This window comes from Cherax quadricarinatus, chromosome 61 (genome assembly GCF_038502225.1).
Source record: "Cherax quadricarinatus isolate ZL_2023a chromosome 61, ASM3850222v1, whole genome shotgun sequence".
NCBI lineage: Eukaryota > Metazoa > Arthropoda > Malacostraca > Decapoda > Parastacidae > Cherax > Cherax quadricarinatus.
In genome coordinates, this window is record NC_091352.1 from 13406769 (window position 1) to 13425457 (window position 18689).

At 34.2% G+C, this 18689-nt stretch overlaps 1 protein-coding gene across 6 annotated transcripts in view; it reads right to left on the reverse strand.

Annotated features, from left to right (window-relative positions):
- Dlic (dynein light intermediate chain) overlaps positions 1 to 18689 on the reverse strand; it is a 98499-nt gene that overhangs the window by 37621 nt on the left and 42189 nt on the right. For 4 of the 6 annotated variants that reach the window (XR_011393706.1, XR_011393709.1, XM_070098241.1 and 1 more), the window contains 4 exons: positions 16380 to 16609; positions 15521 to 15635; positions 15041 to 15253; positions 7354 to 7477 (listed from right to left, as the gene is read on the reverse strand). Coding sequence is in view for 2 of the 6 variants with exons in the window: in XM_070098241.1 (XP_069954342.1) it covers positions 7354 to 7477; positions 15041 to 15253; positions 15521 to 15635; positions 16380 to 16609 (682 nt within the window). In the remaining 4 variants the exon portion in view is untranslated. Of the gene's footprint in view, positions 1 to 1535; positions 1637 to 7353; positions 7478 to 15040; positions 15254 to 15520; positions 15636 to 16379; positions 16610 to 18689 lie in introns of all 6 variants that reach the window. The other 2 variants (XR_011393708.1, XR_011393707.1) reach the window with 2 other exon arrangements.

The window sequence follows — 18689 nt, forward strand, 5'->3', positions numbered from 1 at the left end:
TCTCTCACAAGTGGGCCTACCAGCTTTCTCCTGCTTGATTTGAAGCCGCTAGAATTATTGAGTATATACAGTGGACCCCCGGTTAACGATATTTTTTCACTCCAGAAGTATGTTCAGGTGCCAGTACTGACTGAATTTGTTCCCATAAGAAATATTGTGAAGTAGATTAGTCCATTTCAGACCCCCAAACATACACGTACAAAAGCACTTACATAAATACACTTACATAATTGGTCACATTCGGAGGTAATCGTTATGCGGGGGTCCACTGTATACGTCCGAAACACTGATTCATAAGACATATATGTACGGCCGAAACAGTCAAAGTGTTAAAGGAGGGGTCTGGGATATTGGCAGTTTGGAGAGACATCTAAACTGTCATGTCAGAGTGCCTCTACAAAGATAGTAATTACATACGAATGATGGTGAACATGTTCAATGATGATGAAAGTTCTTTCTTTTCGGGCTTTTCTTTCTTATTTTTGGGGTCACCCTGCCTCGGTGTGAAACGGCCAAGTGATAGAAGAGTAAGTTTGTCAGTCTCCAATACTAACCTGACTGGAACCAACACCAGTTGCTACAAGTGAATCGATTTTTCTTAAAATTTTTCAGAATGTGGTTAGCCGTAACAGAAATCTGGTACTGTATATGGTCATTTCGTATGTGTAATTTGTTCCTATTTGATACAATTTAGTCTAGACACGTAGATTTTTATATCAAGTTTTCCTAAAGCTTTTACCAGCTTTACTAAGAAAGTGTTAATTTTTTATATGCTTCAAGGTGGTGCTAGCATGATTCTAAATGCCAATACTTCTGGCTCTGAGAAAAGCCACTGTCCATATAATTAAAGACAATGAAAAGAAAATTAAGAGCTAGTGCACCAAGTAGTGCAGATTGTGACCTGGAGAATAGAATGTCAGAGGTCACTACTGCAGACTAAAACAGGCAGATGCATTACAGAATACTTAAGCACTTTAGTGCAATCAACTACAGACACCCCTGAGGGTCATAAAGCATGACCACATACAAGGGTTTCGTGGATAATCCGAATGACTCAAGATATTATCCTTAAAGATACAGAAAATATGTATAAAAATATGAAAATCCCTGTCTGACAGGGACACAGCAACAATCATCCAAGTCTAACATGATGATTCACATGTTAGACAACAAGCAAAATCTGGATTATTTTGTTGTGACTAGTCAGCCTTTGCTCCAGTTGGGAGCAGTTATGAAGGCAATAAAATAAGCACCTCTTTCCCAACTGATGGTGTTTGCTCATTCCTGGCAATACTCAAGGCACAAACATTGTATTTATCAGTTACATTTTCTCCACCTTTACATAACTCCTTCAAAAAAAAGTTTTCCTACATCTTTAAATCATGGTTTCTATAGAAAATTTTCCAATTTGCCTTTACTTGTAGCTGTTTCCTTTAGCTTTCATTTTACTTTCTCCCTCATATTATCTTACCAAGGAATCCTAATTCTTTATTCACAATGAAATACTGTAAATAAATGGTGACTGCTTCACTTACATGACATCCAAACCAGCACATGGTAATCTTCAACAGATGTTTCAGGTGCTGCTTTGAATTTCTTCAACATTGGGAAGTGGTCGAGATGTCTAGGGAAGATTCTATACGAGATCAAAATACATGGACAGGTAAGTTTGAATGGGTTAAAAGACACATTGTATTCTTAAATACTTTGTGAAGCAATACCAAAAACAGCAAAATACAGTTCTGTATTTTAATACTGTACCTAAGCTTTCATCATTCTACCTTGGAAATGTGTCAAATTTTGCAATAACCAATGTCCCATGTAGTTTCCATAAGCCAAGTTCTGCTCAAAGAATTGTAAATATCTTGAAGCACTTTTAATAATTTTTTTCAAATGCTCTAGCCAAAAATACATTGCATATTTCATATTAGTCTCACATGGAGTGCATTGTTAATGAAGGTAAACTCTCAACATAGCATATATTTTGGTCACTATATGTAATTAAAAAAACAAATTAAAAATTCAGGTCCCCTTCATTTCTCACTTTCTGTGCGACTTGTTAATGGTCGAAGTTAATATGAAACATCGTCATAAGTTTCAGTCTCCTAAGTACAAGTTATCTGTGTAAGTTAATAAACCTAAATGAAACAGCTCTAGGTCAGCCAGCCCTTCAATCAACTAGTTTAACTGACGTATAAATAGGCTGATCATTTCTAAGTTTGAATCACTGCATGAAATGCATGCTTTTTCTATGGTGCTGCTGGTTCTGCATTTTTACCATTAAGCTGACATGCTTTTTAATATCTCTGGCTCAGTCGAATGTGCAACTTTTTTTTTTAGAGAGCCCTTATCTACCTTGTCTATGCCCTAAGGTAAATGCTCAGTTTTTTCTTTCTCTGATAAGTTCTGTGCATTTTTTAGGTTTCATTTTTTTGCTTGGCAAGATGAGGGTTTCATACTGGCATTGCATACACAAGTACTGATTATACCTTTTGCTGCTCAAAATGTCTTCAAGGAGAGTTTAGATGCATTTACTCTGGTTAATTCTAGTAGCCACCATTTTGACCATTTCCATAGCTTGATCAACTCCTCTTGCAGTCTTCCATTTGATTCCATTTCAAAATTTTTTGCACCATTCGCAATCAAAGGTAGTGAGGAATTTACCACCATTAGCAGCTGTCAACATATAGCAAGAACATTATGGTGCCTAGTACCTAATCCTTGAGTGACCTCCAGCTAGTTGCACTCTCTTATCCTGATACATCTTCACTCACTAATTCCTCTTATCTTCTGTCATTCAGATGTAAGTACAGTAGTACCTTAATCCATGCTATTACTTTGCCTATCAACATCTTGCATCTTCAATTTGTGTTGTAGTCCGTTGTGACACTGCCAAATACTTTCTTGCAATCTAGGAATATGCAGTCCATCCATCCTTTTGTCTCTCTGGTCCCCATCAGTCTGTCATAGGCCTACATTAGGTTTTTAAGAATTTGCTTTCCTGAAAAAATGTCGGTGCTCTGAGGAAATACACGTTCTTTAACCCTTTCAGGGTCCAAGGCCCAAATCTGGAGTCACGCACCAGTGTCCAAGAATTTTCAAAAAAAAAATTTGTTATTTTTTCTTATGAAATCGTAGAGAATCTTTTTATGAAGGTAATAAAACAAAAAGTACGAAATTTGGTGGAAAATTGACGAAATTATGCTCTCGCAAATTTTGATGTGTCAGCGATATTTACGAATCGGCGATTTTGCCGACTTTGACTCCCATTTTAGGCCAATTACATTATTCCAATCAACCAAATTCTTAGCTATTTCACTAGTATTACTTCTATTCTATCGATTGAGCACAAGAAATCGCCAAGTCAACTGTTTCAACTACAAAATAAAGTGATCGGAAATTGTTAATTTGGCCAATTTAACACAAAGTTCAAAATATTCCAATTTCAAAATAGGGTCCAGAATGAACAATGTAGGCATTCCTGGCACTAAACTAACATTTCCTCTGTTCATTAGTTATGTTTTGAGGCTTTACAAATAAATTCCATTTTAATTTTTTATTCACATAATGAATTTTTATTCACACCAAAAAATAGAAGATTTACTGTTATGCAATACTGTAATAATTGTATATATATCATCACCATATTTGTGAATGTATATTAGACCCACCAGCTGACGTGTATTAGACGTGTGAGGTCGTTTCTTTACTCTTGAATATCGGCAAAAATTTAACATTTCTGCTACTTTGAGCTCAGTTTCAAGCCATTTCCAGTGCTAAAACCAATCAAAATCATCTCTATTTCTGTAATATGTCTTCCATTCTATCAAATGAGACCAAGAAATCGCAAATACAACTATAAAAAAACATACGAAAAAACACTGCAAAGTTGCTGTTTTAATCGAAAAATCATGATTTAATTTTTTTTCTCTCATTATACACAGTGTGCTGCAGGATCTGTTTTATGTGGTGCACACATACCACATAGATGTATTCTCTCATATCTAGGCCCAAATGTACCACTCACAGTTTATCAGAGTGAGCTGAGCTCATGGCGTAGATCTACGGTTTGGACCCTGAACATAAAGCTGTAGATCTACGGGACGGACCCTGAAAGGGTTAAGTGTTCTATTAGTCCTTTCTGTGTTATTTCCATCACTTGGCACAGTGTAGTTGTCAGGAGTATTAGTTTAGGACCCCAGTCTTTACTGCCTACAGGAATTACATTTGTCCTCTTCAATTCTTATTGTAATTTCCCAATTCCTAACAATTTGCTGAAGAGAATTCTCAGCTTAAGAGATTAGGAGGAGTGGAGTACTAAAAGTATTATCCAGAGGGCTGAAGAGGGAACTGAGGTGGTTTGGACATTTAGAAAAGATGGAAGAAAACAGGATGACTTGGAGGGCATATAAATCTTTAGTGAAGGGAAGGTAGGGTAGGGGTTGTCTTAAAAAAGGCTGGAGGGAGGGGATAATGGAGGTTTTTGTATGCAAGGGGCTTAGACCTCTAGCAAGTGTGTGACTGTGTTCCCCTGAAAGAATTCAGGGGAACTGGTTAGCCAGATTTGAGTCCTGGAAGTGGGAATTATAGTGCCTGCACTCTGAAGGAAGAGGAGGGAAATTTGCAGTTCTGAACTGTAGAATCAGCACTCCTCTGCCAAGATAGTGATAAGAGCAAGTGATGGTGGATGTGTTTCTTTTTTATCGGGTCACCCTGTCTCGATGGGAGACAGCCAGTGTTAAAAAAAAATGGAAAAGTACCATTTATTTTAATCACCTTGCCTTTGAAGCACATGATTAAGAGTTCATTCAGGAGTCTCATGTCCACTAGCAATTTCAATGTTTAACCATTCAGTGTAGTTTCTCTTATTTATGGTGTTGTCCCTTATTAAGATTTGAAAAAATGGAATATTCTATCGTGTTCTTTGCATGCATCATTAACAGTGGTGGCTCATCCATAGGAGCTGCAGAGCTGCAGTCCCCCCGGATCCTCACTGCAACCTTACGCTAAAATAATGTGCAACTGACAAATATACTACAGGAAATATCTGTTTTATGTTGTTTTCAATGTATTTATAAGCAAATTTTATTTATATTTTTTTTGTTGTTCTTGAAACGAGATAAAAAATTATTAAAAATAGAAGTCTGATACAGAACAACAGTATAGGTATTAATGGTGTTACATCTGGCAGCGAGGAGCTGCATTCAATGCAGCACACACCCAACTGCAATCGGTCTGTTTACGCTGTGAGTATGCGCATTGTAATGTGTGGCCGGTATTGGTGTTAGTGGCCGTTTAAATTCTTTTCAAAAGTGTTAAATTTAATTACCATTTGATAAGCAATGGCAGTGAAAACTAGAGTAAACTCAGTTAAATATTTACAAAGTATTAACTTTTTGCAGTAGATTTTAAGTGAAAAAGTAAAGATAAAAGAAAAAGGACAACATACACCAGTTTTATCCATTCTACAAAAAAGTACAAGTAGGAGCAAAGAATATATGCACCAGTTTAACATCAGTGTTAACCAGAAAAGTGAATGGCTTTGCGGCTATGACGAAAAGAACACTTTATTCTGTTTTCCATGCTTACTATTTGTTGGCGAGTCTTCATGGACAAAAAAGTAGCATGACTGACTTGAGGCATTTACCATAAAAAGTAATGAAACATAAGCAGTCAACCAAGCATGTAAATAACGTTACTGATTTCTCAATGCTGGGTAAAGTGAACATTGCAGCTCGAATTGATTCAGCATTACAAGATTTTGATAGCGAAACACAATGAAGAAGTTGAAAAAACAGAAGTGTATTGTCTAAAATTACAAACTGCTGTTCTATGATGCTTCAGTCATGCAGTCCTCCCATTCAATTTTTTGACAAGCAGCCACTGATCATTAGTAATGAGTAGTACCCTGTTAATAAGCCTAATCACCAGATCCCATACAGATACTGTTCCTTCTGATCCAGCTGCAGAATAGCTTTGGCTCTACTTTTGATTTGGCTGGTATGAATGACAGTGTATTAAAGCATCTTCCTATTTCAATCCCTGACTATGTTACATTAATTTCTGGCTCTCATAATCAGGTTTCATGGCATTTGGTGGGCTTCATAATTCCCCCCCCCCCTCCTTTTTTTTTGTTCCAGATTGATCCATCCTTATTTTGCTCACCAAACCAGTGGTTCTTCGTGATTTTTAACAGTTGCCTTGCAAATAAGAAATGCTTCTTTGCATTCAGACTGCAAGATTTTCATAATTTCTAGAGATCTTTCCCTGTTAAGCTACGGTGTCTGACTGAATTTGTTAATAACAGTCAAAGTGCTAAACCCAGTCACTGTAGTTGTAAACCATCTCATTCCTCATAGCTTATTTTTAATAATAATCTCAGTTTTACTTTATATAGTAGTAGAATATCAGAACTCGGTAATCTTGACTCCTATGCACACCCTTAACTCGTTACCCTATCAGAATCAAAGGATACAACCCTGCCAGTTAATCAGCTCCACTTTGTTTCTTGGTATATTGATTAGGAAGGTCTTCATTTGCAGGTTGTGAGCTCGAACTCTGTTCTACCTCCTAACATTTGAACAACTGATGTGACTGTCCAGTCAAATCTATTTTTGATCTGGTATGCAAGCTCACAGTCACTGTCACTACCTGCCCATTTCTTTAACACATTAATGTTGAAATTCTTCCTGATGTAACATAGGCTCATTTGGGTAAGTAATCTCCAACAATGAAGCCTATTACTATATCCCTTGTCTATGCCCCATGGCATTCAATGTCATGATCATATTTAATCATTCTTTCACTCATTCAGTGATGTTAGACACAGTTCTTGCATTCTCTTCATAGCTTAGTCCCCTCAATTCAGGCAACCCTCTTCATACACTCATTTACACACAAGTTTGTTTTACTAGGTGAGAAATCCACACCAGCACTGCATACTCAAAAATGGATCACATGTATAAGGTTTGTGTGTGTTTCTGTAAGTGAAGCTTTGGGAAAGGTGGATATTGAAACTAAAAATCCTACATTTCCCCAAAGTAATATAGTTCACAATAGGTAAAAATCAAACATGTCTATGAGCATAGCCCAACATATTAGTCAGTGATCTCTAGATTTATAGTTTTATTCATATATCACACATTCAACACCCTTGTGAAAGATTTCAGATGGCAGATAAATGTTTCAAGTGCAACTTATGAGCCTTTGGCACTAAAAGCAGACAACCTAGTATACTCTGCACATGTATAAAATTGTTTATCTGATGCAGCTGTAAATGTCTCATTACAAAGACAAAAAAAGAGCATCTCAACAATTAATAAATTTTTTTTTTTTTTTTTGTAAACTACATACCATTTGTTTTTATGGGCCCAGGTGAAGGTGAATTAGTTCCTGCCTTCTTGTTAAGCAGGGAATTGAAGAAGTTTGCTAAGACACCTTCATTTGCTCCAGTAACTCCAGGCTTTGTTGACTCAATCTGTCACAAATTTCAAATTGTTAACATTCCTTAACCTTCCTTTTTGATGTACTTATAGTTAAGAAACAACAAATATTTATTTTTCTACACAAGCTGGAATAAGGAAGAAATAGACGATATTACATTAACCTGAATTTCCTACAAGTGACGGGTGAAATGATTTAGCACGCACATATTTACTACAAAATTACATCTCGTACTGATCACAAGTCCAAAGACATTACAGTATTATACATGATTAAGCTATTTTCCAATCTAAATATAATAAACTAAATAAAGTTTTCACTTGCACAGAATTACAAAGTAATCATTATGTATGAGGAATAATTTAATTCAAGCTATAAACTATCAGGTACAGTAAAGTACAAATTCGTCACTGCCAGAATGTGTATGCATTAGGCATATAATGCCAGCAAGTGGTAAGAAGACACTATTAAAGTTAGTAGAATTACCAGCAATATGTTAAGTAAAAGGACATTAGGTGCACTAGTGTCCTTTTACTTAACATACTGCTGCCACAATAAAATGTTGCATTAATTGCAACATTTTATTGTGGCAGCATTTTGCTCTCCAGGAGCTCTGTCAAGCTGGCTTGACAAAGCTCCTGTAGAGTGAAACGCTGACACAATAAATTGTTGCTTTAGTTGCCCTAGTATCCTTTTACTTAACAAGAAGACACTAAATTCAGGGGAGCCTTCATTTTTACATTTCACTCAAGAGGGAAGGGTGGGTACAACCTTTATCAGTACACAATACTTAATAAAAGCCTCCCCCACTCCAGGGGTGAAATGATCTACTGTACTTATAGAGGTTTCCTTGTATTTAATGTCTTCTTATCACTGCCAGAATTTTTTAATATAAATATATATATATATATAAATATATATATATATATATATATATATATATATAAATTATATATATATATATATATATATATATATATATATATATATATAAATATATATATATAATATATATATATAATTATATATATATACATATAAATATATAATAAATATATATATATACATATAAATATATATATATAATAAATATATATATAATTATATATATATACATATAAATATATAATAAATATATACATATAAATATATATATATAAATATATATAATATATATATATATAAATATATATAAATATATATATATATAATATATATATAAATATAAATATATATAAATATATATAAATATATATATATAAATATATATAAATATATATATATAAATATATATAAATATATATATATAAATATATATAAATATATATAAATATATATAAATATATATATACAAATATATATAAATAAATATATATAAATATATATAAATAAATATATATAAATATATATATAAAATATATATAAATATATATATATAAATATATATAAATATATATATATAAATATATATATATATATATATATAAATATATATATATATATATATATATATATATATATATATATATATATATATATATATATATATATATATATATATATATATCAGGTAAGAAAATATGTATAAAAAAAAAATAAGGAAAAGTAGTAGCTCATGTGCCTCATTCACTAGGCTAATATTTAGCAAACCCAGACAGCTTCTCCTCATGCAGCCACGATGCATTAAGAACTTAGGTAATGAGTGTAGAAATCCTGGAGGAATAAGCTCCACTTAGTAATGAAGCAGAGCAAATCTTACTTAAAAAAAAAAAGTGAACTTGGTATAGTAATCTAAAAGAACAATTACACAAATTGGGTCAGGGTTTCAAAGGTGGTGCTTGGTTGAAGGGAGGCTTGTCAATGTGACATAACACAATATTTATTTAATCATTTTATCATTAAACTTTCTGAACTGTATTTTAAGAAACTGGCAAATACCATGAAAAAGAATTTGAACACAGTACATTCAGGGAATCGGACATTTTTGGAGAAAACTGCTATACTGATTGAGTATACAGCAAAAACTGCAACTAAATAAATACATATGTATTTTAAAATAGGAAATGAAAACTCAGTAAAAATTTAAGCAAATGGCTTAAATAAGCAAATGGCTTAAGTTCACTACATACATCATATATACAAAATTTGGTCACAATGCTAACCTCAAGTCCCTATTCCTCTACATACAAAACACACAAATTAAATAATTTGGAGCATCCTTTTGTATTGTCTCTGAAAGACATTATGCTCACAACAATAATTTGCAGATGACAGACCCAACCAATTTAGAAAATTTGACTAAATACATATTAATTCTTATGCAGAATTTCAAATCTACTCTACTTCCCATTTTAAGAGAAATTTTTTCAAAATTATTAATATCCATTATAAATAACTGGAAGCAGGTATAGGCATTATTGGGCTGTGCAGTATGGATATTTTATGTCGTAACATAGTAGGGGATACATAGAAAACTCCAAGAAGTTACAGAACTGAAGATACATTGTTAAAATTACAGTACTACTAAACTATTCAAGTTCACAATTTAGCATTATCAGTGATATTAATTAATAGGTAAAAAAAATTAACTTGTACTGGTGGCTTCAACATTTTTAAATTAGCAATGTTACCTTTGACAATAATCTCTACCAAAATGCCCTTATCTACTGTGGTTTTATGCTTATTCATTCTTTAGAGAAACTATGAGCATCAATACTAGGTGCAAATAGCAGAACTATATGCTTAATGTACTCAAAAGTAGAATAACACCTGCATCCCCTCATATTCACTGTATCTTAGCACCTCCTTAACTTTTCTTTTCTTTCTCTTTCTTTCAACAAACTAGCCGTATCCCACCGAGGCAGGGTGGCCCAAAAAGAAAAACAAAAGTTTCTCTTTAAATTTATTATTAATTTATACAGGAGAAGGGGTTACCAGCCCCTTGCCCCCAGCATTTTAGTTGCCTCTTACAACACGCATGGCTTACGGAGGAAGAATTCTGTTCCACTTTCCCGTGGAGATGAGAGGAAATAAACAAGAACTAGTAAGAAAATAAAAGAAAACCCAGAGGGGTGTGTGTATATACAGTGGAACCTCAAATATCGAACTTAATCCGTTCTAGGAGTTAGTTCTAAATTCGAAAAGTCTGAAAAGCGAGGCAATATTTCCCATAAGAAATAATGGAAATACAATTAATCCGTTCCAGAAACCCAAAAGATTCACAAAAAAAAAAATACATTTTATAGAGATTAATTATAGTTTTACATACACACAATAAATATAGTGTTCAATTATGTATTAATAAATTTAAATAAACATATAACATTTTACTTACCTTTATTGAAGATTGGTGATGGCATCTGGAAGATAGGAAGGAGGACAAGAGAAGGAGTTGGGGTTAGTGTTTGGAAGGAGAATCCCCCTCCATGAGGACTTCAGGTATCAAAGCCCTCTCTGGGGTTACTTCCCTTCTCTGTCTTTTAATGCCACTAGGACCAGCCTGAGAGTCACTGGACCCCTGTCTCACAAAATAACTGTCCACAGTCCTCTGTTTCTGGTGCCTCTAAGGTTTCCCTAAAATGGGACATGATTCTGTCACTGAACTTGTTGCAAAGATGGCTTGTTTCAGCTTGCTCAGGGTGGTACTTCTCCACAAACATTTGGACATCATTCCACTTCTGTATTATTTCCTTCTTCACATCTATGGTGTTTCTCACTTTCTTTTCCACAGGGGTACCACTAGCAAGTTTCATTGCTCCCATTGTAGCTTGTTTCACAGTCCCACAAGCACTAAACACAATGAAATAATCGTAAAATGTTTGAATGAGAGCGCAGGTTAGTGTTCACTCAAGCATCAACAAAACCAGACTGGCTCACGGCGCGTGGGGACACGGACAGAGCGGGCTGCCGGAAAGGTCCGGTACCTGGTGGTTCAAAAATAGGGGCGAGTTCGGTAATAGGGACAAAGCTGGTTCAAAAATAGGGGCAAGTTCGATAAAAGGGACAAAGTTGGTTAGAAAAAAGGGTTCTATTTTCGAAGAGTTCGATAAACGATACATTTGAAATTTGAGGTTCCACTGTATATGCTTGCATGTAAAGGTAGAAAGTTGAAAGTGAACATAGAAAAGAGTAAGGTGATGAGGGTATCATATGATTTAGATAAAGAAAAATTGGATATCACATTGGAGAGAGGGAGTATGGGAGAAGTGAACATTTTTGGATATCTGGGAGTTGATGTGTCAGCGGATGGGTTTATGAAGGATGAGGTTAACCATAGAATTGATGAAGGAAAAAAGGTGAGTGGCACGTTGAGGTACATGTGGAGACAAAAAATCGTCATTCATGGAGGCAAAGAAGAGAATGTATGAAATAGTGGTACCAACACTCTAGTATGGGTGTGAAGCTTGGACTGTAAATGCTGCCGCAAGGTGGTGGTTGGAAGCAAAGATGTCCTGTCTAAGGGCAATGTGTGGTGTAAATATTATGCTGAGAATTCAGAGTGTGTAATTATTATGCCAAGAATTTGGTGTAAATATTATGCCGAGAATTCAGAGTGTGGAAATTAGAAGATGTGGAGTTCCTAAAAGTATTAGTCAGAGGGCTGAAGAGAGGTTGTTGAGGTGGTTTGGTCATTTAGAGAAAATGGATCAAGGTAGAATGACATGGAGAGCTTATAAATCTGTAGGGAAAGGAAGGCAGGGTAGGGGTCGTCCTCGAAAAGGTTGGAGGAAGGGGGTAAAGGGGGTTTTGTGGGTGAGGGGCTTCGACTTCCAGCAAGCGTGCGTGAGCGTGTTAGAAGTGAATGGAGACCAATGGTTTTTGGGACCTGACGAGCTGTTGGAGTGTGAGCAGGGTAATATTTAGTGAAGGGATTCAGAGTAACCGGCTATTTTTATATAGCCAGACTTGGGTACTGGAAGTGGGAAGTACAATGCCTGCACTTTAAAGGAGGGGTTTGGGATACTGGCAGTTTGGAGGGATATGTTATACAGCTTTATAGTACATGCTTCTAAACTGTTGTATCTGGGTGCCTCTGCAAAAACAGTGATTATGTATGAGTGAGGTGAAAGTGTTGACGATGAAAGTATTTTCTTTTTGGAGATTTTTTCTTTCTTTTTGGGTCACCCTGCCTTGGTGGGAGACAGCAGACTTGTTGGGAGGTAAAAAAAAAAAACATACATATGTAGTGTGATCTAAGTGTAAGTGAAAGCAGCAAGACATACCTGAAACCTTGCATATTTATGAGAGAAAGAAAAGACACCAGCAATTCTACCATCATTTAAAACAGGTACTACAGGCTTCTGTTTTACACTCACTCAGCAGGATGGTAGTACCTCCCTGCGCAGTTTTGTCTGCCAACGTACTACCTAAAACTTTTCTTTCGTTTCCATTAATTTATTTTCCTAACCACTTGCCATTTCCAGATCAAGTAAATGATCTTTACTATAATGCTAATAATTACAACGAATTTTATTCTCAATATTTACTAATGTACTTTTAAAAGCCTCTATATGGGTGCATGTGCGCACGCACGTGTGCATGTGTGCATGCACGTGTATTTGTAACATGTATACATACAGGTATGTGTACATATAAATGCATTCATATGGTGTGTACTCATAATTGCAATAGTGTAAATGATAAATTCAAACAAAATGAGTTTGTTTTACTCAATCCTGTTTCAAGCATAGATTTTTATTTGAGTATATAATTAAGCTAAAGAGCACTTGAATTTTGGGGGCAAAAGCAGAAACTAGCCACACATGACACTCAAGGCAGTATAAATCTATTGCACACTTACAGAAGGCGGCCTCCACATCTAAAAGCAAGTGGAAAATACATTATCTATAATCTACAATGATTTTTACAGAGTTAAATCAAAATATTTGGAAGTACTACAAGGAACGGGTTCATTCTAACACCTGTACAACTTCTGACGTAACTTTCCCATAAGGGAATGAAGGTAACAACACATGCACTTCTTTCTCAACTAATGCTCATTAGTGACTGTAATGAATACAAGTACCAGCAGAGATTTACATTACAGTATGCTTCATTTTACCTAGCAATCAAAAATTCTTTCTCAATTAGGGAATAGAAAAATGGGAAGTTTTTAATTCTTCAAAATTATACTTTTTAAGTGACTAAATAACATTTTTTACCATCTTAGCACATGTTATCTTTGGAAATAAATTAAAAAAAAAAAAAAAAAAAAGTAAATATCAACTATCATAGGAACTTCTTCCAAGGCAACAAACACTAAAGTTGTAACAATATTAAAAGTATTACAGTAGATACTGACAAATTATACAACTAATTAAGGCAAGCCATAATGAGCATAGCTCTGCTCCTGTAATTACAAACAGGCTATCATGGGAAGAAGGAAAATGTAATGTGGAATTAAAAAACAGCCCTTTTAAAAGCTAAAAGGGCAATTGTTCCTCGCCCTGAACAACAGAAAGAGCATATCTATAAAAATGCACAATCAACCAAACATTTACCACTGTATAAAACTATTCTTTGTAACATTAATTCCTCAGTATGTCATCTACTTTTTTTTAAATAATTCACCCAGGTCCATCATACCACACACACATTTTACAAGTTTCTACAGAATTTAAATAGTCTTAATATTTTTTACTATTATGAAGAAATTATCAAAATTTATTTTTAAATCTCCCACTATCCATTATATGTACGTACTATTTTTTTTTTTTTACTTCAATTGGCCTTTATGCTTAGTTAATAATTTAATTGCCAGTGTTGGTCTATGCATAACTAGCAGTGAAACTTCAATTTAATAGACTAATAGTGATGAAGTGTCTAGTACTGTTTGTCTGTTGAATATAAAATCAATTTACCCAATAGATCATAACAATAATAGACAATTCTGGAAACAACAGATTTTGTCCGCCATTTTTTTGAACTGTCCAAACAGATTTGATCCGCTATATAAAAAATCTGTTAAAATGAGGTCTGCTAAATCAAAATTTTACCAACTATAATGCCATCATTCATCAACACATGCCAAAACATTAATTCTAAATCTAGTTGTTCAAGAACCAGATAAGATGATTCTAATAACTTGTAGATTATAATAACGTGTAAAAGCCCTAAACAATGACATTCGAATCCATTTTCTAAACTGCCTTTTACCTTAAAACTGTTGTCAATACAGCCCCTAAATCCGTATTTTTGTCTTACTTGTCTCTTGTGAATGCACGATCTCCAAAAAATCTGACATTTACATAACCTAAATCTTGCATAAGATTACCACAAGTTTTAGTTATCACTAGTTAGTCATAATCTTCGGCAATCACTGATCACATTATTGACTTCAGCATTTATAAAAATAATTCCTAAGAATAAAATGTGCAACATGAAACTATAAAAAATTAAATCTACATAATAATAATTATTCAAAGTACTGCAACAACCATTCTTAAAGATTTTTAACATGATAAACATGTATAAAACTTACTAATCATACTGTTACATAGCTTTATCAAATTTTATGTACATCAAGATACAATACAACATTTTTCACACACAATGATTGCTTTGCAGCACTTCTACAGACATGTCTAGTGACACTGACCTTCTTTGGTGAGCCAATTTGATTAGGAGGGACACCTGTTGACACTCGACGCTCGCTGGTCTTCTGAACAGCTGGTGATTGTCTCAGAGGGGATTCCTGACGACCCTGGGGTGTATTAGGAGCACCAGTACTACCTGCCTGCAGCTGTGCCAGATGCCGTGCCAAAAAGGCTTGCTCATCCTCAGCTTGAACTTCTACCTCCCTCGCAACAGCCTGCAAATGAACACATTTCTACATTTTGCTGGCAAAATTAGAAGCCCCACAACTTATCAGAAACCAATTTGCAGTAACACTATATACCATAAATAAACAGAGTAAATACAGCAACAGTTACGTATATTATTAAATGCAGATAAAAGATCATCATCTTTAATGTAAATAAATGCCATATAATGAAAATGGAAGAAGGCATTAACAGGCCATATAAAACTTTACTAAGTCCAACAAGATGCTATTAGGAACACGAAATGCAACTCTTACCTTACGAACTACTGGAGGCTTCACCACAACATCTGTGTAGTAGTCATCTGGGGTCATTGTATGCATATTTTCATAGAGAATAGAAATCTTTTTGTCATTGTCCCAACCTGCAGGGCTGCAAAGACAAATAATTCATGCCTTAAGGAGTTCAGAAATATCTGCCTGAAGCAACCGAAAATTGCATGATTTGGGAAAAAACTATTATAGAAGTATTTTATGCATTAATCATTTCTGCTCACAAATAATACCTGGAGGGTTTTTCCCTAAATACTAAAATTCAATAAGAACTAAAAATCCATCTTTTCCTTGGAGGACATGCATAATGTGTAGACTTTTTTTTTTCAGCGAGACCACAGTTTAGAGGGTCATTTGAAGTGTAAAGTCTGTATACATTTTGCTACATAGCTGATTTCCACGAATACTTCTTTACTAATACTAAATAATATATTATAATCTTATTCTTCTATGAGTGTTGTGAGAGGAGACTAAAATGCCAGGAGCAAGAGGCTAGTAACCCCTTTTCCTGTGTGAATCACCAAATTTAAAAAGAAAAACTTTGTTTTTTCTTTTTAGGTCACCATGCCTCGGTGGAATACAGATGGTTCATTAAAAAAAAATTATACTGGGTAAGAGCAATCACAAACAAAAAACACTTCAAATTGCCTCAAACAACAATATTGAATAAAAAAGGTAAAAATATCTAAAATCATTTTTGAACGTATATTAAAAGAACAAGATTTATAGAACCATTCACGTTTTCTCGAGATCATTAATGTCCAATATTTTGAGAGGAACAGGAAGGAAAAAGGCACCTTACCACAGACAAACTAAGTACATCAGATACACGAGTTCAACTTACATAAAGACGGCATCTTTTTCAACAACGAGTGCAGGAGTTCTGAAGGGAAAGTTGTAGATTCTATGGACTAGATACTTGTACAACAGGTCACAATTCTTATCCTCTTTTACCGAGGTATAAAAGAGGGCCGCACCATACTGAAGGCAGAACTTTCGAATTGATTGTTGAATAAAATCGAAATGCTCTTCTTTATAGTCAAAATCCTTTTCTAACGTTGACATATAATCCGTCTGGAAAGTGAAAAGGTTTTAAAAATCTAACATCTCCTTTTTAATTCTTTGTAAAAGCAAAGTTTCAGTACATTATTATAAAAACATATAAAAGTATCTTTACTATCAGAACCAGGTAGAGGCTTGGAAATTTTTTGTTGACAGTATGTTTAGTGGTGTTGACAATCAAAGGCCAAAGCCCCAACAATAGCACACTTCACAGTCAAATTAAATTTTACATTTAAAAATAATTTACCTGCATAAAACAAAGAAATCCATGAAAATAGTAGTTGCCTTTAACATCCTTCAATGGAAACACCCAAAACAGGAAATATGAGAAACATGTATTGTAATAAGAAAACAGATTCCAAAGGACAACGTCTGGAAAATCAAGCGGGTAGTGCTGTCACTGTAGTCGAGGATAATTGGGAAAATAAATTTTCATCAAGACCTACAGCTGCCTACCTGGTTCCCAGCAGAGCAAATCATACACCTGTGAACATTTTCAAATTCTTCTACCCTCGCAGACCAACCTGGAGCCAACCAGGCTGTTGTTGGGTGGAGGTGGGGCCTGCTGGCCCACATATCCATCACAGCCTGGTTGATGTGGCACTTGGCAGAGGGAGAGATCCAGTTTTTTCAGAACTTGCCCATTCTCAATACGGGAAATAAAATGCTCTCATATGTCAATCCATTCATTAATCAGGAATCACTAATATAGGCAAAGCTAAAGTTATCAATCTCTCATTTGGCAGGATATTTGTGAACCAGAATAGATTTTATAATTAGTCAGTGGGGATATGCTAATGCTATACTCCAAAAGCTTAAATCAAATTAAAAATTAATGCTTCCTACTCATCAAGAATCAAACTCTGAACTACTGGAGTGATAGGCCAGTACAATAATCACTCCCTTACCCAAGTCCTTGCCTGTTACATCTTTGACATCTTGCTTCCGTAAAAAAAAAAAAAAAAAAAAAAAAAACACATACATACATTATATATATATATATATATATATATATATATATATATATATATATATATATATATATATATATATATATATATATATATATATATATATATATATACACATATATATATATATATATATATATATATATATATATATATATATATATATATATATATATATATATATATATATATATATATATGCATGCATGCAATAAGATCACAGTAAACAGAGAAATTCCAAGCGCTTTCGTGACTACTCACATTATCAATGAACGATGATACTTGATAATGTGAGTAGTCACGAAAGCGCTTGGAATTTCTCTATTTTTTCAGATTGGTTGTTTTGTGTGTGTGTGTGTGTGTGTGTGTGTGTGTGTGTGTGTGTGTGTGTGTGTGTGTGTGTGTGTGTGTGTGTGTGTGTGTGTGTGTGTGTGTGTGTGTGTGTGTGTGTGTGTGTGTGTGTGTGTGTGTGTGTGTGTGTGTGTGTGTGTGTGTGTGTGTGTGTGTGTGTGTGTGTGTGTGTGTGTGTGTGTGTGTGTGTGTGTGTGTGTGTGTATATATATATATATATATATATATATATATATATATATATATATATATATATATATATATATATATATATATATCGTGCAGAATAGGCAGAGCTTGCGATCCTGGCTTAAATAGCAATGCTCATCTTGCCATATAGGACAAGTGAAAATTTGTGTATGCAATAATTTTGCCAAAATCATTCTGAACCTAACGAAAAAAATGTATTTCATTATGTTTGTTTAGTATTAAATTACTGTAAACAAATCTAAAATATATTTAGTTGGGTTAGGCTAAAATAAATTGTTCTTGTTATAATAAGGTTAGGTGACTTTTCTAAGATTCTTTTGGTTCAAAATTATAAATTTCTACATTAACATAAATGAAAAAAATATATCATTAAACGTATAACAGAAAATTTCAGAAAGGACTTAATTTTAAATGAGTTCTTGCTAATTGACCAGTTTTCCATATTCGGCACGACATATAAGTGTATGGTAGAGTTATTTTTGAAAGAATTAAGAGTAAGATTGAGAATAGGAAAGCAGATGAACAAGGAGGCTTTAGGAAAGGTAGGGGGTGTGTGGACC